We start from the raw sequence: 25,944 nt of genomic DNA on the forward strand, positions 1-25,944 counted from the left end.
ACTTTCAAGAAGTGGTAATGGGGTCGCGTTCCCACCCGAGAGCCACGGCACAGCAGTGCTGACCCTGGAACCGGGGAGTCAGTGATCCACCACCAACCTTCCTGAGCAGTGCCCTCAACAGCAGGCACACTGTGCGACCTGCGCACAGAAGACTCGGACCTCGTGTTTCATCTCACTGGGTTCAAGTTGTGAAATTTCCAGGTGCATCCTTTTAGTACAATGAAATTCTATGTGTAGGGGTCTGGTTTTTGTTCTGACATCCACATAAATATTGACAATAACAGTGTGAGCAATATAGAGAGGTCCTGTGTGCAAGCCTGTACGGCAGGTGTAGAACTCACGTCTTCCCTCTCTTACCCGTGCCTCCGCGGTCGGGGGATTACACGTGGAGTCCCTATTTTCAGGGTGAAGCAGGGAGAACTGCACTGACTTGCCCACACCTAGCACAAATAAGTGCCCAGTGACGGAGGTGGGATGTGATCTCTGCGTTGTCTATTACACTCTGCCGCCCCTTCCCACTGACTCCTTAGGCCAAGAGTCGCCAGCAGCAAGACGGTGAGGTCAGCTATGAGACTCCTACACCTGCGACCCACCTCCCAAAGCTGCAGGTAGATGCCGTGCCTACGGGGTGTTTGCCCTACCCGGAGTCATTCCAGTCCTCAGCACTGCCTGGCTTAGCCACTGAAATGGACCAGTGGAGAGACGGCCCTGAGAAGGAAGAGACCTTGTGTTTCGTCTCAGCAGATCAGTGAGCCGCGTGCAGGAATGTCGCAGAGCAGGTGCTGTGTGCTGGCAGTTCTGGGGATGGGTGCTGCCATTGTTTTGAAGTCGCCCTGTCTTGCTTCTTAACTTGGTGACTGCAGCACTAGGCCTGGAAGGATTCAGGGTTGAGCTGGGTTCACAGAACAGGCTGTGACTGCTAGCAAGGCCTACGATGGCGTGGACGCAGGAAGAGGGGCTGTGTGCTGGAGGCCGCCGTCACCGCCGGGGACTTTGAGAACACAGGAAGGTATTTAGTTTGGTGGTAGCAGGAAGGGAAATGAAGATTTCTGGTCTGACTACACAAGCAATTTCCACCTAATATGTTATTGGGCTGTGGGCCTGGCGGGTTTTATTTGAAAGACAGAAAATTCAGTATTTCAGCAAAAAGACACTGCTGCAAATGACCAAATCACTTACCAGAAAGGTCAGCCACTTTACAATATTCTACATAATTTATAAAGTCTCAACATGATAAATGCCAAAAAATCTTAGCAAAAAAGTTAAATTGTAGTTGGAGAGAATTCTTTTCCATTGTAAATGATTTATAACTTCAATTTTAAGTATAACAGAAAATCTAAACCGAGACTAAGTCTAATAAATGTAGATTTGCCCTGTGCTGCTGCTTCCCTGTGTGGAGCACAAAAAGCACTCCCAAGTCTGAAGAAAGTTACTTGGAAACTGGATCCCTGTTCAAAGTACTTACAGACAGACAGCTGTCCAGCAGTAAAGGGAAGAAAGCGTGCCCCAGTCAGCAAACGAAGGCCAGGGCATGGCTCTGCCATGCCACCCAACCCCCGGGCACGATGTAGCCCACACACAAGGCGCTGGAAACAGGGCTGCCTGGCCAGCGCGGAGCTGTGGCCCCCAACACAGGGAGGCACCGTGTGGCTTCCGTCCGTCAGATGCCCTGCTGATATCCCTGTAGGCAAAACTTGTCAAGGCACACGACCCTCCCCCCACGTTTCCAGCTCACCTTCACCACTGGACCCACACTGACTGTGCGACAGGACAGCAGGAGAGGCGACAGAGCCCAGGAGTGCAGATGCTGTCCCAGCACAAGAAGCACGGGAGGCCTCACCGCAGGCCTAAGGAAGCCCAGCCACCATTCAGAGGCTAGAACAGTCCCCAGCGTGCCCTCCCATGTTGGATGGTCATGAATGAGCCAGTAACTTGTTCCTTTAGGGTTTCTCTTTGTTGGAAAGATGGGAAGACATTCCACCTCACAAGGCTATTGCGAGGATTTTAAATGTCCAGTATCACTCATTCATTCAGCAAACATATGCTTATTCTTGGTGTCTGACCCTGTTCCTGGCAGTGGAGATGGCCCAGCCTCTACTTTCACAGAGCTATAACCTGGTGGGGATCTCAGAAGTCAGTGCTAATACAGTGATTACAAAATACATGTCTATTACTACTGGGAAAGCATAATTCTCTGCACCTAGGAGGTGATCAATAAGCATTTGTTGAATATCAAGTATTAAATTTGTTGTATTTTAAAAATTATTCTCTTTAGGCTTTGAGTTAGAGATATACAGTTTCCTTTAATATGATAGCTAGTTACTTAAAATCAACAGTAGCAACATATCTCATCTTTTAGTGCACAAAGCTAATAATGCAGAGGTGAGAAAGTCCTGGGGCTCAGAGTCTGGCTCGAGTGAGGCGGTTGCTTCTCTGGTAATTAACTGACTTGATCTTCTTTGTGACACTGGGTTCTTCCCCTCGGTCTCGCCTAGCTCACCATCTATCATCACCATGTGCACTGATAAGGCGGCCTTTACACTGTGAAGCGGTAACTAGGAAAATAAATCTTGCTTTCCCTTTAATTGGACCAATACAAAATGTCCTTTAACTGGAGCAGGACCTCCGGTCATCCAGGGTCGCTGTCCCCATCTCTGTGTGTCTGCCTACCCTGGGCTGAACAGGCCACCCTTGACTTTTTTCTACCAACCAACTTCCTAACAAAGCTTCAACACCCAACACAAAATCACCCACTTCAAGAGGACGTCCAGAACCATCTCTGCTTAGAATGAATTGCTCTCTGCTTTAAGATCACTCAGCATCCCGTTTAGTGATTGCCCGCATCATGAGCAGGTTTGCACCACAGGCATAGAGTCAGAGAGGAATCAGGAAAGGAGTCAAAATTTCTCAGAAAAAAAAAAAGAGAGAGAGCTCTCAGCTGTCAGAAACTGTCTGAAACTGCTATCTTAAACAGAGGTAGCTACTGGACATGTCTGACTCTCCACATAAATGTGATTTAATTAAAATATTGTTCGATTCTTATTTAAATAAAAAAAGGGTATTGTGGAATGTATTTTTTTGTTCTGGATAAAGGAGGAACTCTGAAGATAAGCAGTCAATCAAGCCACACTGGGGATGGTCAAAGACTCAGCCTGCACACCCATGTCAATCAGCTGATAGAGTGTGGGGAGGAGACTCTGAGATCGCACCCAGGCTCCGAAGGAAGACTCGAAGGAAGACTCACTGTAACTGATCACGTAGGCCTGAGAGGGAGGGGAGGTGGGGGAGGGCAGCATGCAACCACAAATCTGCCCCTCCTGCTAGACAACCCTGGGGGCAGCTGTCAAAAAGGTGGCCCTACAGATGTTCCCAGGTGTCTTTTCAGGATGTGGCACCCTGCATTTCCAGCCCATGAAGAGCCAGGAGATGTTACCAAACCAATGCAATTTAAGAAGACCTCGTCTGGAAGCTTCCGAGTGGCACATTCTCATCCTCACTGTTTTATTTCAGGAAAGGGGCTTGAGCAATTTACTTTTTTACCACAGTACCTGTTTTATAAATTCTGATTCCATGAAGACTGGTCCCCAGTGAGAATTTCTTAATAGAAATGGTATTCAAACTCCCGGACCACAGCACACTGAAGAGGTGAAACACCTAGTTCCCACCTGTTCCTACTTCCCAGCTGGAAATTCTCAGGTGATGGATTCTTAGAAAGAAGTACTTATCAACCACTAATTACTTCTACAAGACATGATGAACCTACTATCATTTTCCTGTGTTATAAAACCATACCCCTACAGACATAAAAATTTTAAAATGTTACCTGCCATGAGAGAGTATGTGGGGGTTCAGAGGCAGTAATAAATGCTGCCGCTACACAAGAGCTGCCACACAAACACATCTTAGGGTGGTCACATACAGGTCTGTCGCCCATAAGAATATGGCTTCACCATCTCTGAACCTATGCTCACAATTCAGGAGTGAATGAAATTCTATGCTATGGTTTAGATATGAGGCGTCCCCCAAAAGCTCATGTGTGAGACAATGCAGGAACGTTCAGAGGTGATCACGATTCTTTCATAAGAGCTGCAATCTAACTGGTGGACTGATGCACTGATGTGGATGGTAACTGCGAGGGTTCACTGTGGCTGGAGAGGTGGGTCACTGGGGCGTCACTGTGGGGTTCCTGTTCTCTCCCTGGTGAGAAGAGCTCCTTCTCTCTGCTTCCTGACTGTCAGTGTCCTCAGCTGCTCTCCTCCTCCATGCCCTGCTGCCATGATGCTCTGCCTCACCATGGGCCCAGAGCCATGCAGCTGGCCACCTATGGACTGAGACCTCTAAAACCATGAGTCCATTAAGCTTTTGCTTCTCTGCACTGTTCCTGTCAGGTATTTTAGTCACAGTTAAGAAAAGGTGACCAAATCATCTAGTCTTCAAAAAAATAAAACAAATTTCTTTTTAAATTTAAATGTAAAATATGCAAATATGCATCCCTTAAATACATAGTTAACCAAAGAGCCCACAGAAAACCTAATTGATAATGAGGAAGCTAACCAAACCAACACTAATTTATAATTAAAAAGCAAGGACCACAGCAATTGAAAATTATTAGCAACCTGAGACAACACTCACGATACACTGAAGACAAATTATCCTTCCTAAAATTGGGTGGATTCTAATTATTTGCAATGCTTCCAAGAGCTGACAGCCAGCTTTCCTGTATGATCCTAGGTTAAGAAAGCTCAGTAAACCCTAGTTATGTGTCGTTTCTAGCAGAATAATAACTTGGTTTACTAATACGTTGTCTTTACTCTTATACCAAATTAATGAATGTGAAATCTTGAATCATTTGCCCCAAAGAACAAAGAAGCAAGCTTGGGTTTCAAGACAGATTGATAACCCACCAGTGGGCTACAAACTGGATTTTGAGAACTTTAATAAAAGATTAAATTAAGAGTTTTATATAGGCATCACTGTGCTGCCTGGTGCTTATCTCTGTTTTATTACATTTACTGATTACTATTTCTCCCAAACCTTAATCTAAAATAAAATTAATTGATTTTTAGCTGAGATTCAAATGAGACCTCTGATGGCAACGCTGGCTTCATCAGGCAAAAGCTCCGCTCCCGGAGCCCCTGCATAACCCTGGGGGCACGCCAGCCATCCGGCACCGGAGCGGCACACCATCGAGGGTCGGCGGAGAGCTGGCGCGGAGGGCATGGCTGGAGCACGCCCTGGGCCCACGCCCCACCTCTCCAGTACTTTCCTTAGGAACCATGAAAGCTGGCACTGGAGACCATCTGGGCTGAGGCGCTACCCAGACGCCTGCAGGTGGGAGAGCCCTCAGTCAAGTCCGTCTGGCCCACCTGACACTTACAAGGAAAGGGACTTACAGTACGTTTCTAGCCTACCCTGGAACACCGGTGGGCTACCCAGCTGGGCCCACCTCAGGAGCCGCCAGGCATGGGCATGGGCATGGGCTCTGGGGTGCCACACTCCAGCCTTTCCTGATGCCATGAAGGCCCTGCCTTGCCACCTATGAAATCATGCAGAAAACTGTTGCGTAGTTTCAGCAAATGTCTCCTTTAAATACAAAAGATAATTTCATACTAATTCACGCTGTTTCAAGTAGGTAAGATGAACAAACCACTGTGGGGCAGCTCGAATCTTCATCACTTAAGAGAACGCACACCACTGTTTATGGAATACGTGGGTCAGTTCCTTGGAACTAAGGAGCCACCTCCACAGCACTGATCCCTCCAGTTGAAGGAGATCTGAAGGCCCAGCCTCTGATCCCTGCTCCCACTCTCGTTCCTCCTAGGGTGACATCACAGGAGGCTTACGGTGGTCCCTTCCATCAGCATTTGCATTTCACAGGATGTAAAGTTCTTGCTTGGCTAACCCTAGTTGATGAGCGCACACTTCCTGAATACCTACCCAGTGCTGACTCAGTGGGAAGCACGCCTGCTGACCCTGATCCAGGACATGTGGTTAGTCTCCAGAAGCAGGAAGCACTTTCCCCACTGTGAGTGGTACAGTGAAATCTGGGAGGCGACATTTTGTATCCACTCGGAGCACGTGACTCGATCAGCCCACTCTTCATCCACAAGGGAAAACTAAGGGACATCCTTTGGATGCATGCACACTCCACAAGTCTTGGACCCTTCTGAATGACATGGAGGCACTCTAGCAGGGAAAGTCCAGCGAGGGTGCCACGGAGCAGCTGCAGGGAAGGGCAGCCTCAGAACAACACACCTGAGGACGCAGCACACCTGAGGATCCAGGTGGTCTTCCGCCCTGTGGACTCAGGGTGAGACCTGGTCTGACCCTTCCCTGCATAAAGGAGGGATCTGCTTCAGGAAAACCTCTCGAGAACACCACTCTTCTTTCTTTCTCCAGAACTTCCCTCGGGGAAGGAGAAAGAAACAGTGGGCCAAGAGAGCTTCCTATGTGCTTTGAGGACATTTTCTTTGGAGATTCAATCAATTCATACAAATTGTTAATGAACTCATGCAGTTTCTCTTTACCAAAGAAAGAAGAAATTGCTCATCTGGTGTTATATCCTCTCTGCTACAAAGATGAACTGTATTTTTCTCTTGCTATCAAAAGACATGGAAAGTTAAAAGACTGTCCCCATTTGCTAAGTGAAGCTCCTCTTCAATCCCTCAAGACCAATGATTCTTAAACCCATGGTGATGGGGCACTGTCCATCCTGTGACTAAAATGTCAAGGGACTTAATTATGATGACACTTAGAAGTAAATTCTCTACATATTCTTATCTATAAACATATTCTCTCTAAAGCATTAGTAATGTTTTGTCACACAACTCTCCATTGAGAGGGCTACAAATCGTACACACACAGATACACACACATCTTACATTTATACACCCACTCACACACAAGTTGTAGCATCCAAGGGATAGTTTAAAATTCCTCCAGAACCTACATCCCTCCCTTAATAACTAAAAGTGTTTTCCAAGCACCTACTGTATGCTGAGTACCTGAGTGGGAAAAATAAAAAGGACAAATTGCACCAGATTCCAGAATTATCTTCACAAACACTTCTCAATGCCTGTGATATGAATAGATGCTGTAGATGTTGCCATCTAAATTTAAACAAAGGAACATTAGGAGAATCTTCACCTTACAAAACCAGGCCTCTTAACTGCAAATCCTTCCAGAAGGAGCATGTGCTGCAGACCTCCGAAAGCAGAACACACAGTGCACGCAGCAAGGGGTCCCCAACAGCCCACCAACACCTCTCCAGGGGCATCTGAGGGCACAGTGTCCAGGAAGCACAACTTGAGAAAGCTGGCCTAGACAATTCACTAGATCAAGGCTCCTAGGAGGAAAAGCGCCTCTCAGTATTTTCTTACCTATGCCCCCTTATTTATTCTTTATCTGAAAACAGTTTGATATATTTCTAATTTTACCATTAAAACTCTTTATGCCTAATATGTTAAGCTTTTCATTAAAAAGCAAAAGATGCTAATGTCAATAATGAATCCAAAAACCACAGAATTATAGGACGTAAAAGTGTAGCTCATTCCAGTCTTTCCGCTAGATTTAGCAAGTGTCAGGTAAAAGTTGTCCATGTCCTTTCTGACATTTTTTTGTGCATGTATAAGTGTGACTTTTTCCCTCAAAAATTATTTTCAGCAGTGTACTCTGTTCCTTGCTTTCTTCACTCAAAAGCATATTGTGAGTGTTTCTCCACATCAGGAGACACCAATTCCACCAAGTGGAGCTATGCCATGATTTATTTTACCAATATGAGTTTGATGGAGGTGAAACTCTCTTATTTTTGCCATTAAAACCATCATGCAATCACTGTACCTTAACATGCATACATCTCCTCACACTTGTCCAATAATCTTAGTACTAGCCATCTGGAAATAGAAAAGTGTGTTGAGACTTGCACATTTCACATTTTGAGAGACATTACCAAATGGTTTTCAAAAAATGGTTCACCTGTTTGGGTCTACTCCAACTCTGAGGTTTTTACACAGGGTATAAAATAGAAAGAATTTTAGAAACAAGCTCAAATCATCATCTCACATGAACTTTAAGAAATCAGCAATTGAACATGAGCATTCATTTGTGGTACTTCTAAATATCTTTGTTTGCAATGTGGTGTGACATTTGTTTACCTTAACTATGAACTGAAGCCACAGGCTTGAGCTCAAATCAGTAATCATGTGTGCAGTGTGGTACAGTTTCTTATAGATTCATGGCATTGATAGGAAGTACTTATTTTCCTCTCTACTTGGTTCCCATGTTTGGGGGTTTTAGCAAATGTCCATAGCTGAGTTCTGATTCTAGGATGAGGTCAATATCATCAATCAGAGGATCAATGGATTATCACTACACCAGCTTACACCAATAACAGCCTGTCTGCTCTCATCCTCAGACCAATTCACTATACTTAGCAACCTGCTCTGGGAGGCATGCTTAAAATCCAGTATGTAGCCACAGTTGTGCCCACGAGTTTTTATGTTAGAATTATAAGACCAACCCTTTATTGTAATGTATCTTGGTATTCTAATGCATATTCCTTAAGCAGCTTTCGAAAAAGTAATTTTGAATAGCAAGGTAAAACTAAGTGTAAGGCATATAAGAATGCTTTCAAATAATTTAACCAAAAATATCATGCATTAAAATGGATGTGATGTTCTGCATGTAATAATTAAGTCCTCAACGAAAACTTCTGACATACACTGTTTGTTTAATGTAGCTTTAAATCCTGTCAAGTACAAATTACAGAGATGATTCTATTTAGGGTAATCTTTCTATATATCATTTCCACACACCCCTGTCAATAAAATAGCTGTGACTCAAGAGTACATGATTCATTATATACTTATGACTCCTTGTCTCATGTAATCTATCTATATAATTTTAAATTACCAAGGAATTCTTTTCTTGCTAAAGAATTTCGAGATGATCCATACTGCATTAAGTTTTAAGGACACCCCACACACATCTACCCACACACCTAAAACTAACCAATAAAGCTGCTGTCATAACTCATACATCCATAAGGAGAAAAAGCTAACCTCAAATTAGAAAGCTCCGTTTGGCACACCATTCATCCCGTCACACCTGTTACGAGCACACGGGTGAGTACGAGGAGCTGAAGCTGGCGGCCTTAACTACCTGCAACAACACACCACCACTCTGAGTGTTCATTGCTTAGTCTGTCCTTCCAGAAAGCTGCATCCTTCCTATAGCTCCCTAGGAAAAAAAACAGGCACAAACACTCCTCAAGTTAGGTCATCTCCTCCATCGTTCCCTAAATAAAAACTTGATCTGGCCAGACATTAAATTATTGAAATTACAAATCTGTTAATCTATAGCACTTTTACTCATTATAATTTTAAAATTCACTTTCGTTTGATTGACTGTTTTAATCTTCCTTAACTAGTGAGTAAGTGAAAATAAATGGTGCATTCCTAATACTATAAATATGAAAAATAGGAAGTACTTAGAGACTGCAGGCGAATACATTAAAACCAGTCAGTTTTCTAGTTAACGTCTTCTCATCTGGCCTGTGTACAAACCCACTGCGTTGAGAGGACAGATCACAAATTCACGGCTTCACAAAAACACGGCCCCAATTCTATGCCATGAGAGCAGAAGTTGGCCCCAGTCTCCAACCACGTCCCTCAAGGACCCTGGCCAGTGGTGCCTTCCAGGTGCAGCACAAAGGAGAGGCGCACAGCAGCTTCCACTCATCTGTCAGGGCGGCGGGTTATTTCTTGAGACTGAAACTGGCTGCCAGGGTGGGAGCGCCATCAAGCTCACTGAGGAGGGGCCGGGAGCTGCCTGCAGGAGGCTGGGAGGGGCAGCTACTTCTCAGCAGGTGAGGGTGGCCTGGAGCCCCTCCCCGCCACTCAGAGGCAAGTGAAAGATCTGTCATCTTGCACATTTCTCAGATACTTGGTATGCACGCAGAGTCCGCCTGCTCCTGCTTCATGAAGAGGCGATTTTTCAAGCTTAGGCAAATGCAGCAAACCCAGGCGCTGCCGGGGCCTCGTTTTTCCTCATCATGTCACTTGTTTTAACCGATTTGAGAAAATGAGATTATGTTTTTTCTTTTTTGCTCATTTATCCAGCTATTTATTTATTTATTTGCTCATTTAGGGGTGGGTTGTCGCAGATAACTGGCCCTGATTTCTTTCTGGTTTTCATACACATTTCATTAGTGTCCCTGAAGATTTAAGACCCACAAAGGAAAAACGTCACAACTATCACCAAAAAAAGCATATTTTTACTCTTAAAATCAAAACAGAAGATTATATTAAAGAGTCTGTCTGAAATAATCTAGAATATTGCTCTGACCAAGATCTATTACTTTAATCTTCGGAGCACTGTCAAAAACCCAAGAAAGTTGAATAATCATATTACGTAGAACCACTGGACTTTCAGCCAAATATCATTTTAATCTCTCTGCATCTAAAAGTGGGTATTTATAATTTCTTCATTTCTACAATGAAGCTGAGATGGGTCTCAAATGTGAGCACATGGGTTTGGCACTGGCTGTGGTGCTGCAGGTTCCTGGGTACTGAAGGACAACCCCTCCATACACTGGTTGGTAATACACAAATTCAGGGGCACAGAACGGAGAAAACAAGCACTGGGTTTAATTTCAGCCAGAACCCAAAATGTGTTTCTCAGTTAGTAGATACCATGTTTTAATTTAAAAAACCCTAGAAAGACAGGAGTTTTCTTGCACACACAACACTTAAACCCCCACTTAATAAAGAAAAAGGAAAGAACAAACCTGTACTGTAACAGATTGAAAAGAAACAATGTGAAAGCTCATGCAAACTGTACTATTTTATGATTTTACACACATAGTGCATAAAAATAAATAGCATTTGGTGGTATGCTTTAGCCATGTTCCACGTGGTTAAAAAAATCAGAAGAAAAACAAAACAGGTTTTTGGTTTTTTTTTTTTTGGGGGGGGGTGGTTTCCTAGCTTTGTGGATTCTTAGCTGTGCAAACAGTAAAGCTTGATTCATTCGATTTCCCTGGCTTGCAGGTTGTTGTCTACCAAATGGGATGCCAGTAATGACTGACGTTCATGAAGAGCTTTACTGTTTACAAAGCTGTTCCCAGGAAGTTATTTTATTTACATCCCCAACTTATCTCCAGATAGGAAATGAGCTCAGAGGGAAAAAGTCAATTTCCCAAGGTCACCTCATAATGTTAAGTGACAGATGACAGTCAGTCCTGAGCTCTGCTGTCCCCTTGACCAAGTGCCACTCACTGCTCTGCAACAGCCACCTCCCAGAATGGGCCGGAAACCTCAAGCCCCTGCACTGACACACCTTGAGAGTTAACCTCAACAAGCCCCTGCACTGACACACCTTGAGATGAGAGTTAACCTCAACGAGCCCTGCACTGACACACCTTGAGAGTTAACCTCAACAAGCCCTGCACTGACACACCTTGAGAGTTAACTTCAACGAGCCCTGCACTGACACACCTTGAGAGTTAACTTTAACAAGCCCTGCACTGACACACCTTGAGAGTTCTCACAAATCACAGGAACATGATGCTACTCACCTCCTCAAAGGGGGAGGGGGGGCGGAAACTAGATGGATCTGATTCCCATTGGTAGCTATTTGCTGTGTGGTTGAGACAATTCACTCAGTCCCTTGGAACTTCAGTCGCCAGAGCAAAGGTGTGTGTGTGTGTGTGTGTGTGTGGCAGGGAGGTCGGGGAATCGCAGCCACTCGCAGAAGCATGAACCACAGTTGGAATGAACCCCTCCCAAACATAGTTGTCTGCATGAATTCTTTTCGTTAGTATTGCAATGAAGGCAGAGCTCCTGCGTTATCTAAATGACTACGGGACAGGTTAAGACATTTTCTGGCAGAGCAGGCCAGAAATTCTGATTAGGCCACTGGCTGCAATGAGTGGGATGCCCACTAGACATTTGTTCCTTCCACCTGGGCGCCCAAGCTCCTGGGTTGGTGGTTCTGCATGGGGCTGGACCAGGGTTCTGGAATTAGAGCACCAAAGTAGCTCTAATGAGCAAGACCTGCCCACCTGACCATCTGCAGACCTTGACCCCACACAGGCCACCTCCCCTGCTCCTGAAGGCCTGGTCGCTCTGAGCCGCTGCGCTCCATCCCTGCCGGCCCGCAGCATGATCCGGTCCGCAGCACGGGCGCCGCCTGCAGCCGGGTGCTGCTGAGCACCACTCTGCACCTGATCAACAGCCCAGCAGAGCTGCAGGCGGGAGAGCAGGAGAGTGTCCCTGGTGCTGCCGCAGGGCTGTACCCAAAGCCCAGGGCGTCCAGGTTGCAGAGAGCCAGGCCCAGCTGCTGGACCGCCGCAGGGGAAGGCAGCTGTGTACCCTGATGGAGGGCATTTGGAGAGGGGTGGAGGGCCGGGAGCAATCACAACTGAGGTCAGAACTTGGGCGCGCAACTGGTCCCCAAAGAGAGGCCAAACCTGACCATCAGAGGGCGGCCTCGGAGGGAGAAGGTGGGGTGGAGTGGCAGGAGGCAAAGGCTGAAGCGGAGCAGAAAATGGACGGGAATGTTTCCGAGGGCCGAGGGCCGAGGGCATGCAGGGAAGGTGAGTCAAGCGAACCGGAGATGGGGGAGCCCAGGCTATAGAGGGGGACAGAGAAGGGTAGCAAACACTCTGCACCGAGAGTGGAAGGAAGAAAACGCCAGAACTGAAAATCCAATACAGGAAAAGCAGAGGGTCAGGTGAGAGGGAAGTGCTCCTGAACCTGCCACGGAGAAGCTGGCGGGAGGGCGGGAGCACACCGGGCGGGCAGAGAGGGGACCAGGGAGGAGGCAGTCTAAACCAGGAAAGAAGAGCAAGTCTCTTTAGCTTCTCTTCCCCTGACAACTCAGTTCTAAAGTTGGGGACTACCTCCATGGAACCCTGCACCCCACGCAGACTGATCCCAGTACCTACACTGGGTACAGAAGCTTGCCTGGAACAGACGTGCAAGCATGGTATCCTGCTTCCCTGAAACTCCGCAAGTCTTGAAAGTCATTCCACCTTTTGCAGAATATCATGCTACTGACCAAAGCATCCAAACACAAACGGTTTCAACTGGTCAAGGTGTGTGGAAGGGTGGTCACTCGGAGAACCTGCCTTTTCTGAGAAATTCACAGAAACCCCTCCCAGGCATGTCCCTTCCCCTCCTTCCCCCAGAGCACCAGTAGCAGTATGTTCTGGAGCTCAGCTGCCCACACGCTGCACATTCTGTGGCTGGCACGTCACCATCTGCTGGTGCCGGTGGTGGGACTGAAGGCGCATTTCCCTTACCTGGTCTGTGCAGGTGGTGCTGCTGGAAGGTGTGCTGGAGGGACCCGTGGCAGAGCAGCACGGCACAGGCACTCGTCCACAAGTACAGGGCCCAGGACATCGCAGAGACCATGGCCGTTCTCTAAAGAGAACACGCGGCAAGAGAGGTCAGCTCTGGCTGCAGGTCCCCAGCCCAGGCAGCAGCGCCGGAGAGGGCGGGCAGGTCTCCGATGCCAGGCTCCTGCGCGGCCTGGCGGGCTCGCACCCGTGAGCCAGCAGAGGTCATGCCATGAAGGGGGCTGAGGGAAAACCTCCACAAGATCATGAGCACATTTTTTAAATTCTATAAAATAAAACTCCAAGGATTGCCAAAATACAAAAATAAAGTTTCTGACTACCAATTAGGCAGTTGGAAGCATCATGTGCCAACTAACAATCCTGCTTCACAGGATTTAAAACTCCAGTCATCCCAGCTTTGAAAAGCTGCAGACTCCTGTTCATTCTAACTTCATTGCAAGTCTGACATAAGCCTTAAAGGAAAGAGTGGGCTCTTTTTTTTTTTTTTTTAATTCTACAGTCATGAATTTTTAATCACAATGCTGTCTTCTAAACTAAGTAATCATTTCTCAGAGGCATGTTGTAATCTCCTGATAGAACAGATCTTTCTGGCTGGACTTAACATCAGAAGGAATTGTCTTCAGCCAGACTGAGTTTCAGATGCAAGATCTATCTTGCATCCTGGAGCAAACCATAATTTACAGTATTACTTTGCCTCCTAAGCCTCCACTGTGGCATTTGTTGTATAGAGCTGATGAATATGCATATACAGGTGGTTATGTATTTATGGATGAACATATACCTTTTCTCAGGCACTGAAACTTTGACAGTATTATCTGCACCTATGAGGATCTCAGAACTACCGGGGCTCAACTGCGCTACACATTGTCCAATTTCTCAAACAACACCTTGTGCTGCATTTCACATCACCAGATTAATCAAACTCGAAGCATCACCCTTATTCAGCCCGGGAGAGGAGGCATTCTCTATGCAAGAATCCATGCTTTACAAGAAAAACATGCCTTTCTCTTAAGTAGAGAGGGCTGTGAAACCAAGGCTGTTTCTTTCTTTCCTTTCCCCTGTCAAATGATACCCTCCAAGAATTTCAAATATATGTTGAAAACCTGCTAGTGACCTCCCAGTGTGGTTTCTTTATTCTAAATTGGCACTCTTTCAAAAACTGTGATGTTCAGAAAGCAAAAATATACACTATACCCATATGTATTGCACATAATACAGGATAATTTGTGGGTTTGGGGAGAGAGCCGTGGCCTTTGAGAAGGCTCGAGGACTATAATAGATAGATAAACACTAACAGTATAATTAAGTGCAAAGTGGGAACACGTTATCCTCAACAGTCCAGCACCACCCAGGCCAGGTCTGTGGCTGAGATGGACCACCCACTTTCTAATTAGGTGCACAGCCCACTATTTACTTCTGTATACAACATGCTCCCCCTTGTTGTTTTCAGAACTATCAAGACAACACAGGTACCTTCTCCTCATAGAGACAAACGGCAACACCTTCCCGTGAACCCTAAAATGAGTGCATCGAGGGCCTTTCCACAATACCCCACACATCACAGAAGATGACACATGGGTGACCGTGGTACATAGTTGATGCCCCCAAATCACTGCTGAGAGGCAATGAGAATGAATCTGAACTTGAAAAAAAATCCCACCACCATCAAAACTTAATAGTTCTCTACTGCCTCTGTTTCCCTTCTCATTTCTTCACCCACATAAATCTTCCAGCACTAAAACAGGGCTCTGACTCAACATTTGCAACATTCCCCTTTTTCCATTTAACTTCTTTAATTCTCAGCGTTACTTCTGAGGCTCCTGCATAACACTCTCCTGGCTCACTCTCTTAAGGAGAGCTTGTCTCAGTGCTAATAAGTGTTTCCCCAAATAATAAATCCAGCCTTGCATAGTCCTCTACGAAGGGTTGAATATGTTTCAAATCTGCTTTCTGAATCTTAAATCTTTAAAGAGGCTTCTTACCTGAAAAATCCAGCCAAGAGCAGAGTACTCTATTAGTGTTCATTGGAAAGATCTAACACTTTTTAAAATCCATCTGTGCCACAATTTTGAGCTTCTAAAGAAAGAGCTTCCCAACAATCTTCTTAATCAGAAATTTTTAAAAGAAAATGTTCTTCTCTTCCGATCTATTTCCCCAGTAAAGAAGACATCGGTTCATTCAGACGGTATTGTCAGAAAAGGAGCCAGGCTCTGAGAGGTGGAAAGCTTGTCATCTTCACCTTTAAATCATCCCCTGGCGTCACCTCTGCCTGCCGAGACCTTTGAAGTGAGGGTGAGATAATGTGCAGCGTCCTGATGAGGATCAGCTTGTAGTTGTCAGCCGCCGGCCCCTCGCCCGTGCATCCAGCAGTCAGGCAGGGAGAGGCAGGAGCGGGGCTGTGTGCCCGCTGTAAGTAGCAGGAGTCTGTTTCAATACATCCCTCCTCTCCAAAGTACCACATGTCTTAAAGTGACACTACCCTCTGTTGCAGCCTCGCATCCCCCACCAGCCCCAGCTCTGCCACAACTCAAGCAGCTCTTTAACCCTCGCTTGCCTGGTGTGTTCTGGGAGAGGTTTATCTGGTGCCATTCATTTGCCAAAAGACTGAAGACAGAAGGAGAAACAAAAGAAAAAAACCATTCAGCAAAATATTGATGGTGTTAATGGGTGTTAGACTTCCAGCAGTAAATGGGAAAGTGAAATATTTTCCGTCTTTTACCTCTTAATGTTCTTTGAGCCAATATGTTAACCAAAAATATTGTTAGGCTTATACTAATTTAATTCTGCTGGTTGTTTTGGCAGCTAAATCTGGGAATGCAGTCTATCTGGAATACAATAGAGATGTTTATCTTCCTAAGCCCAGAGTCTTTTTCAAATATGTTTAATAAATAGAAATATGTCATTTTTAGCATTGAAAACTGGATTTTAATGAAGAATATGCTCAAGGCTCTTTTTAAAATGTTTGCTGTCCCTGAAATAGCAGGCCGGGGTGGGAGGTATGCAGAGCTCCATCTCCTTGCTCGTGCTGTGGCCTGGCCCGTGCTGCTCTGGCAGTGCTGCCATCAGACTGGACCTTAGAGATGCACCAGGTGGCCCACTCCTCCTTCACAGGGTGGCCCACTCCTCCTTCACAGGGTGGCCCGCTCCTCCTTCACAGGGTGGCCCACTCCTCCTTCACAAGGTGACCTACTCCTCCCTCACAGACCCACCAGCCACGACTCTGCACACTCACTCCACTGCTGTACAAATCACCCCTGAGGCACTGACAATGTGTCAGATGCTTGGGACAAAGTAGAAAAAGAGATCCCCACTGCCTGCCGTGGCTCCTTCTGTCTAATCTGTGTTGTCTCCAGCATGGAAGTCGGCCTCGTGGTCTTCCCTCTTCAAACCTTCTGGGAATCCTCAGACTACCTCTCTGCAGGCATGGGGAAGAAGGGCCAGTGCTGCAGTGTGTCTCTGGAAACCGTGCTCTTTCCTCGGGTCACATGAAGCAAGGGTCCTTCACACTCCTCAGCCCTTCCCACTGGTCTTCCAGGTCGCACCAAACACACTAAGAGCTCTTTGTAGCATAACGACCATCCGTTACTCCCTCCGCTAGCCAGATTCCACTTCCACAGTAATGTTCATCTTGCAGGCAAAAATAACTGAGATGAAGTCCTAACTGGCATTGGATGCTGTTTCTGTGGATCATTATCGTTATCTTAGTGAGTGTGTATATAAAATTCATACCACCCAACCATGTAGTATCAAGACTACATAAGACACACACCATCACGGCAGCTGATCTACCCACCCATCACGCGAGCTGGCCCTCTTCCATTATGTCCTGTATAGTACAGCTTGATCCTTTCACTGACCCCTCGGATAGTACTACTATTACTCTCCATTTCACAGATGGGCAATGTGAGGGGAGACAGGAAGGCTAAAACAACTTGCTCAAGGTAACAGAGTTCCTAAGTAACAGGACAGGATTCAGTCCCAAATGATCAGGCTCATCTCTTGAACACTCAGATAAAACATTTAAAATTAAAAACTCTATCTTACTTTTTCTTCTTTAACATTAAGACAGTCTCAAACATTATTATTCATTTATTCTGGAGGCATTTATTCTGTCAGGCATTTGAAATATACAAATAGAACATACAAGTTTTTGCTCCAGGATTGTTTTTAATTCTGTTTTTGGTATGCTAATGAATCAAAATTAAAAGGATATTCATTTTTGCTAATAAGGACTACCATTTTGAAAACTAACCATTATGCTTTTAATTTCTAGGGATTAAATTAAGCATCAGCATGGTTACTTCACTACAATTCAATTCACCTTAATCAACTTGTAGCGTGGACTTGTGGTATGTTTCAGGCACCCAGGCAAACATTTTTGAGAATTAAAAAAGATGGAAAGACTGAACAAGAGTATCAACCTAGCTCCACTTTTTCCTAGTCAAACACATTACAGTCCAGTTCACTGCATTTCAGTTAATGACTATTTGTCCTTATAGCAAATACTGATTGTCGAGGTCACTTGTTCCATTCCCACAACTCAAAGCAAAATACTGTCACCTCTTCTGGAGAGCAAGGCATTCCACCTCCCCATCACAATGGGGCTGCACTTACTTATCCCTTTGTGGTTGGGTGGTCATAGTATTCTGAACTGGAGGGGTCAGAAAAACTGATGGCATCATCTGAGGCTGGAGCAAACCTATCCAGATCTCTCTTTGCCTCTAGACCAGGTACTAGCCACATGATTGACCTGGATTGGATCCTTTAGTAACCGGTGAGGAGAGTCTGTCTCCCCTACCATGCCATGGTAGATACAAATAGTGAATAAGAAAGACTTTGTTGCTCAAGCAACTAAGACTCGGGAGCTGTTTGTTGTTGTACCATAACCTAGTCAATACTGGCTGATAAAGACTTGCATTATTCATTTCTTAATTGCACTTCTATGTTCCATGTACACCCTAAGATGTGAGGACACAGCAGTATCCATATCAAATTTCTTATCTTCACAGAACCCACTGCAATGGAAATCCAGTGGAAGTTTTTGATCAGGGTAGCAGTAAAGCCAAAGCATTGACGAATGCAGCTGGAACACCTGAGGGTTCTTGTGATCCAGGAGTTTTAAGGTGATCACTGGTGTGACCCAGGGTCAGGCTCTGTTCAGCCATTCTGTCATGCCAGCACAGGGTCTGAAAGGCAGAGCTTGGCAGCATGTGGCCTGAGCCATTCAGTCTCAAGAGCATTTGGATGCTCGAAGTTTCCAGGCCAAACTCCTAAAGAAACATACTGCAAATGCAATCTAGTTTATGTACATGCACGGAACTCCTCCCATGGAGAAACCCACCGTCTCCAGAAGGAAGTCCCCACGAAGGTGATTGGTGGTGAAAGTTGAATCACTCACATGCTTAAATAACCAAGAACATTCAACAGGCTGCCCTGCATAACAAAAAGGGGTGGGGGAGTGGAGACAGGATGTAATAGGTGGAGTGTGCAGGGAGGAAGACAAGAGTGGGGATTGCTAACTGCTGTGCTGGAAAACAACACCTGTAGCTGTGGAGTAGACGGTCACTACAAACAACTACGGACGTACTTGGCATGACTGAGTGGCTGGTAGCCCACTGGGAGGGTTGAATCCAGCACAAGGCAACAGACTCCACCATGCATCCATCCCAGGGCAGGAAGTTCCTCACCCCGACTCACACACTTCTTATCTCTCATCATTAGAAGCAAGACCTGTCCTCCCAGTTTAAAATTAGGCCAAATAATAAACTGGTTAATTTTAATTCATAAATGTGCAGGAAAAAAATGTGAGACATGCAAAATTTTATGTCTATGCCTATTTCCAAACTGAAAAACAACTGAAAGAATTTAAATAAATTACATCTGGATGAAGAAACATGCCAAGTTTCAGTCCAATGCAAATTAAAGTGGCTTAGATGTACCCCTTTTAAATCAATTCTGAGCATGTCTTGAAATAACACATTATGACGGGATTCCACAGCTCAAATACTACTTCTTTTTCCATTCCAACTGGCCAATGGAAATGGTGACATGGATGGAAGGATCCTTGGCATGCACCTTATCTCAAATCTATCTGACTTCTCTAGGTAGCCTTAAAGCTGACTTCTTTTAGGCAGTCACTGGGGCTACCCGTCAGTCAGTCCACCATGTCTACTGTAAACCCCTCATCATGGGCAGGTGAAGTATCTTTCCCTTAGCTAAGGAGCCATGCTACCCCTTCTTTCCCCTAGAGCCCAATTTCAGAAATTGTTTGCACTGTATCATTTTCCCTGGAATTCTCCTGAAATTTTCCACTTGCCATGGAGTCCTAGTACGGTGCCCACATGAGATAACAACAGCATTCTTTGCTTATCCATCTCACCTTTGGGACTTACAGTCAATGTACTCACCTCTTTAATTCCCTATCTTGGTTCAAAAAATAGGTGTTCTAATAAGAGGGAAAGGATGATGAACAGGAGCAGATGAAGCGCAGGAATGTGAGTCCACCAGGGTCCGGATGCTGGTGGGCAACCCCCACGCGGCACCACTGCACAGCCAGGCACTCCTGCGCCCGTACCCGCAGCATCTCCCTGGACTCTCACAGAAGTGCTGCCAGGTCCACATCCCAGTGATCTCCTTACAGAGGCAACTGAGTGAACTGCTGTCACACCCCTAAGAAGCCTGAAGAGCCAGGACTCGGGTTCACTTCTGATTCCCAGAGCCTGAACTCTGGGCAACCAAACTCTAGACAGACGGTATCAGCAATAAACAATGAATTTGAACTCATAAGCTGAAGGCCAACTTAGCAAAGCAAGAGAAGCCAGACATGAAACAAGAACATGACGTGCAAACAAACCAATGTGATACAGAGAAGGGACTATTTTGCCATTAAGTTTCCCAGCATAGTTGTGAAGAAGGGAGTAATTATTTCTTAAAAATCTAGAGCAAAACAAGATAAAACTAACGTACTAAAAAAAAAAACAGGTTTAAAAAAGGAAATATAAATGGTAACAAAAAATATCCCAACTACCGTGAGAAAGAATGAGAATCATCAATAACACAGAATTAGCACAGTCAAAGAAAGGCAGACTAAGCCATGTGTTACATAAAACTGGTGAAAACTCAATTCTAAAATTCGGATCTGGATACGTAAGGCAGAATTTTCAGCGACTGCAAGAAAAAGAAAATGGGAGAGAAGAGGTTTCTGAGGCTGGAAGGAAAGATAACCTGCTTGTAGGAGCCTCATTTTTCACCTCCAGCAGCCTATCTTCCAATTACTTTATCAACTATAATTCCTCATTGCTTATCTTGTCTGTCTAACAGAAGGAAAAGAGAGAATAAGGTCATTCCTTTTGTTCTTTCGCTTCTGATTTCTCTATTCTCCTCTGAGGACAGAAAGTTGAAATCGCTGCAGGTTCACTTCCTTTTCTCTACCCAGAGTGATAAATCCACTGTCATGTTAGAGGCCGGAGTCCCTCTGCCTCAAGGGCCTGCCTGTGTTTTATAAGAACATAAAGGTCATGAAAAGGACCACTCTGGTAATACTCAAAACAATAGCATGGTTTCTGTGATTTGTAAAAATCTCAGATTCATGGTTGACCTGAGAACAGATCCTCCAAACCCACTCTAACCAACGGCCCTTCACCCACTCGATGAATTGGGTCAGAAATGAAGGTTTCTCTGTTCAGTAGCCACTTCCTGCCTACGCGCAGATCCATCCATCCCTTCCTTCTTCATTCAAACACCTTCGTCCAGGCTCCATCATCTCTTACGGTCCCGACCAGTCTTCTTGCCCAGGAGCGTGCACCCTACGCCCAGGTCTGCCCTCTCTGTGCAGCAGTCAGAGCGAACATGTTTGAGACACATGATGATCCTATTGCTCTGTTTAAAACCCTTCAATGGTTTTCCACGGAGTTTAAAACGAAGTCCAAGGTCATGACCGTGGTTGACCAGGCTGTGCATGAGCTGGCCCTGATCCAGTTCTCTGGGCTTCCTCTCTCAGGCACATACTCACTCACTCTTGACTCCTCCTGTGCCTTTCTCTGGGGTCCCCATGTTAGCCAGATAAGTTCCCCAGTAAGCCATGTCCAGTGCTCCTGCAAAGGTTGGGAACTGTGCTGTGTGCTCCTCTTGTCCTTGTGAAGTCATCGCTTGGCCTCAACTACCACTGCAGAGAGCCGTTTCTGGAATTGTGTTTGATGCCTGCTTCATCTCCTTACCAGAATGGCCGTGAGAGCAATGAGAACAAGCATGTACTCACCACTGCTACTCAGGCTCTGAGGTGCTGTCTGGGATAGTCACACTGAACCATCTGAATGAATAATGAAGAATTATGAATTGAAAATGAAGTACTAATTCACTATCAAGATGGCAGGCATAGTGAGCTATTCTTTTAGGTACAAGTCCATTTTGTGGCCCTCTCCTACAGCCTGTGCTGGACCTTCTATGGCCAAAACATTCATTCACACAGCAGTGACACACATCCAGGTTGACTTTCTTGTCCTGTGTTGGTCTACTGCTGTGACATTAGGTAAAGGAAATTGGCTCATGTATTGTTTAAGTAAAGGAAATTGGCCCATGCCTACCTGCCACTAAGTTTGAGTTAGATATTTTTGCTAGAAGAAAAAATATGAACCTGATCTGGATTTTCAGTCCTGGTTCTCAGTATTTTATAACCAAATATGATTTGATGATAGAGCTCACAGTTGAGCCCTCAAGAATGGACAGGTCTACAAGTGATCAAAATCAAAAGCAAACATTAAAATTTCATCACCTTGAACCTAGAAGAAACCCCAAAGCCTCCTAGCTCAGTCTCTTTTTGGAGGAATCAAGACCTAAAACAAGGAAGAGGCTGACTGGAGGAACACAGGAGTCACTTCACAGACAATATTAGAATAAACTTTCTGACTCCAATGCCTCCCCACCCACTCCTCTCTCTTCCTCTCTCACACACAGTACTATGCAGCAGAACTCTCGGCAGCACTGGGGATACCTCTACTCGTGTTGGTCAAGATGGTAGCCTCTATCCACATGCAGCTATTAAGCATTTGAAACATGGCTCATGCAACCGAGAAACTGAATTTTTAATTCTATGTAATTATAACTAAATTTAAATAGCCACATTACCTTGCTGGAGACCACAACTCTAGTATATACCAAGTAGGTCAACAAAAACAAAACCTGTGCCATCAAATAATTTTCAGCAAGCTAGAAGAAAGATCTTGAGTTACCTGATAGAAACTGCTTTGGTTTGAATTGTGTTTGATGCCTGCTTCAAAACTTTGCTTCCTACCAAAACTCATGTTGGTATTTAATCCCCAGTGTGAGGTATGAAGAGGTGGGACCTTCAAGGATAATTGGGTCATGAATGCTCTGCCCTTATGCATGCATCAATTTGTTCATGGAATAATGGAGGGGTGGGTGAACTTGAGAGTGGATCTTTTATAAAAGCCAGTTTGGCTCTGTCTTTTGTACGGGCCCATGGAATGCTTCAGGACTCATCAGATTCCCTGCCAGGAAGACCCCCACCAGAGGCCGCACCCTGACCTTGAACCTTCGAGCTTCCAGAACTATGAGTAGAAAAATCTTTATTCTTTACAGATTACCCAATCTAAGTGTTCAGTTATAGCATCAGAAAACAGACTAAGACAGTAACTTCCAGGATGCAGACAACATAGACAGGAAGAGATAAGATGTGTGTAGATACAACCAGGAGGAAAACAACCACCAAAAGAAACTGGAGGAAATAATAAAGATGCATGGTGGCTCAGGGTCAAGAGCCCACAGGAGGAGCTCACCCCAGGGAGGTGCAACTTAGCAACTGCACTGAGTGCCAGGACCTAGCTCACTTCCAAGCCTCTCTTTGCCTTCCAAGGTGTCTGTACTAAGGCAGGCTCCTCGTGGGTGAAGCATGCCTGCTGATAGTTGTCTGGGTTGCGAGCTTTCTCATCCACAACATGAGATGTGGTGGGGCCACAGCAATTATTATCAGGTAACTCAGGATCTTCCTTCTACTTTGCTGAAAATTCTGATGCCATGGGTTTGTTTTCCATGGCCTTGTTGCTGTAGAGCTCTACTTTCCAATATGGGAGCCTCCAGCTGAATAGAGCTATCAACATTCAAGTAGGAAATGACAAGAGAGGGGGATCGTTTTGAAAAGTTCTCTAACAGGAATAAGGTCTATTCCTTCCTAGCTTCCTCCAGCAGACCACTAGTGTCTCACTAGTGTGGCTTGGTCACTTGTCTCGCCTTGAGCCAGTCTTCAAGTGCGGATAAGAGTGTACAGGCAGGCTCAGAGCTGTGGGAATGCCCCACCCCTGCATTCAGACAGAAACTGGCTTTTCCCAAAAGAGATGCATGGAGTGGGGGTGGGGTTCCACAAGGAATAATCAGGATCTCAATGAGAAAGGGGGGAGGAACACTGTAGCCATAATCACAATGGCAACCAAAGTTTGTCATGTTTTCACATATTTTCATAAAGTACTTCAATGTTTGTATAATTTTCCCACTTATAAAATGTATGCTCATGTTTTCCAAAAGGTTGAAAACTCAAGCTCTAAACAAAACATGTGAGAAGTCATCTATAACCTAACACACAAAAGTTGAATGTAATAGTATCTACCCACAACACTTTCCAAATATGCATATTTGACTTTGTTGATTTAAAAAAATGGAACTTGAGTATATGTTGTCTAATTTTTTTCTGAAAATATCATGTCAGCAACTATTCCTCCAATGGGGTCCTTTACCTACTTAACTAATCTATCATACATTTGTTTCTCTAAATATCTTGCTTTTGGTTTAGTAGATTTTATGCTGTGCAAGACAGAACCCACAGGAGAGACCACAGGAATTTTCCGGTGGAACCCTACAGATTCAGTGGTCAATTCTCACAAAACTTTAAATCTCCTTTTCCTTGTATGGGCTTCATCCTATCAACTTTTCTTGACTTTCTATGTTTAGTTCTGATTTTCCTGCAAATGAATTTCTCTTCTAGTCCTTGTCTTAGTATTAATATGGCTGATTATTCTCTTTTATCCAATTTTAACTTTAATTATGGAAAATAATTTCCAGAAATAGTAGATAATGCAGGAAAACAGAAATTCCTATTTCAATTCACATCCTCCTTCTATTATATTTATTTTTGTGCAGGGTCAGTGAGACAGTATGACAGCAGGAACAAGATGAGGGCCTCTGGAATTGGCCTGCGGGGTCCTCGGCTCCTCCTCTCCTGTTAGATCCTACACACATCACTCCACCAGTGATCTTTCTGGTGCTAATCCAAGGGGTCGTTGTGAGATGCACACTGCAGGTCCCTATAGTTTTGATTTTGATTTCTGTTCTCTAACTACAATTTTGCTCAAGTTTTTAAGATGTTTCTCATTTCTCTACACCTTTGCAAATTCAACTCTGCTTGAAACATCTCTGCTCCCTCTTCCAGTTCCACCTGCCAGTTCCCTCCTGATCCTTCTCCTGACTCAATCAGTCTGCTAGATTTGGTTCTTGTACGTCATTCTCTGTGGAGTCATACCTGGCCTCCCTCCCAAATCCAACTCAAACGCCCCTTCGGGACGTGCCTGAGTCTTGGTGCCATGGCACCTGCTATACATCCACTGTTGTGTGCCACGTCTTCCCCTAATTATGTCTCCACCAGACTCCTTTTAGATCCATGTCCTCAGACAAAGCACAATGCTTCTCTGTTCCTCAAACATACTGTACATTTGTATCCTCTTTCTTTCTTCCTGGGGTGCGTGTATGGGAGGGTGTTGCTGGGGGTCAAACCCAAGGTCTAGAGCATGCTAGACAAGCAGTCTACCATGGAGATGCACTCCCAACCCTACACACAGCTTGACTTAAAGCTTCTGTAAATTCTTGTCTCTTTCTGGAACATTCCTTCATTCTATTTTTAGCCCAAATAGCTTTTTATTATTCTAGCTGCACAGAGTCTTTCACTGACCTTACAATTCCTTGCTTAAAAAAACACAATGGTTCCCCAGTGCACAGGATAGAATATCTCGTTACTTTAAAACCAGAAACAAATTTACTTCACATGATGGTCTCTAGTTTCATCCATTTTCCTGCAAATGCCATAATTTCATTTTTCTTTATAGCTGAATAAAATGCCATTGTGTTTATATATCATATTTTCTTTATCCATTCATCTATTGATGGACAACTAGGCTGGTCCCCTACTTTGGCTACTGTAAATTGTGCTGCTGTAAACATAGGTGTGCATGCATCACTGTAATAAGATAGCTTTAATTCTTCAGGGAAAAGACCAAGGAGTGGTCTAGCTGGGTCCTATGGTGGTTCCATACTTCAGCTTATGAGAAGCCTTCATACTGACTTCCACAGTGGCTGTATTAATTTACAGTCCCACCAACAGTGTATAAATGCTCCTTTCTCCCCACATCCTCTCCAGCATTTATTATTTGTATTCTTCATGATTGCCATGCTTACTGGTGTGAGATGAAATCTCAGTGTAGTTTTGATTTGCATTTCCCTGGTTGCTAATAATGTTGAACATTTTTTCATGTATTTATTGGCCATTTGTAATTTTTCTTTTGAGAAGTATCTGTTTAGTTCAT

The 25,944-nt window shown here is 44.8% G+C and overlaps 1 protein-coding gene across 1 annotated transcript in view; it reads right to left on the reverse strand.

Moving 5' to 3' along the window:
* Window positions 1-15,600, reverse strand: part of Tafa1 (TAFA chemokine like family member 1) — a 412,280-nt gene extending 396,680 nt beyond the window's left edge. The window contains exons 1-2 of the mRNA XM_047534840.1: window positions 15,343-15,600; window positions 13,304-13,424 (exon numbers count right to left, since the gene is read on the reverse strand). Of these exons, the coding sequence (XP_047390796.1) occupies window positions 13,304-13,415 (112 nt within the window). The 5' untranslated portion in view covers window positions 13,416-13,424; window positions 15,343-15,600. The remainder of the gene's footprint in view (window positions 1-13,303; window positions 13,425-15,342) is intronic.
* Between the last annotated feature and the right edge of the window lie 10,344 nt (window positions 15,601-25,944).

Source organism: Sciurus carolinensis, chromosome 19 (assembly GCF_902686445.1).
Source record: "Sciurus carolinensis chromosome 19, mSciCar1.2, whole genome shotgun sequence".
NCBI classification, from domain to species: Eukaryota; Metazoa; Chordata; class Mammalia; order Rodentia; family Sciuridae; genus Sciurus; species Sciurus carolinensis.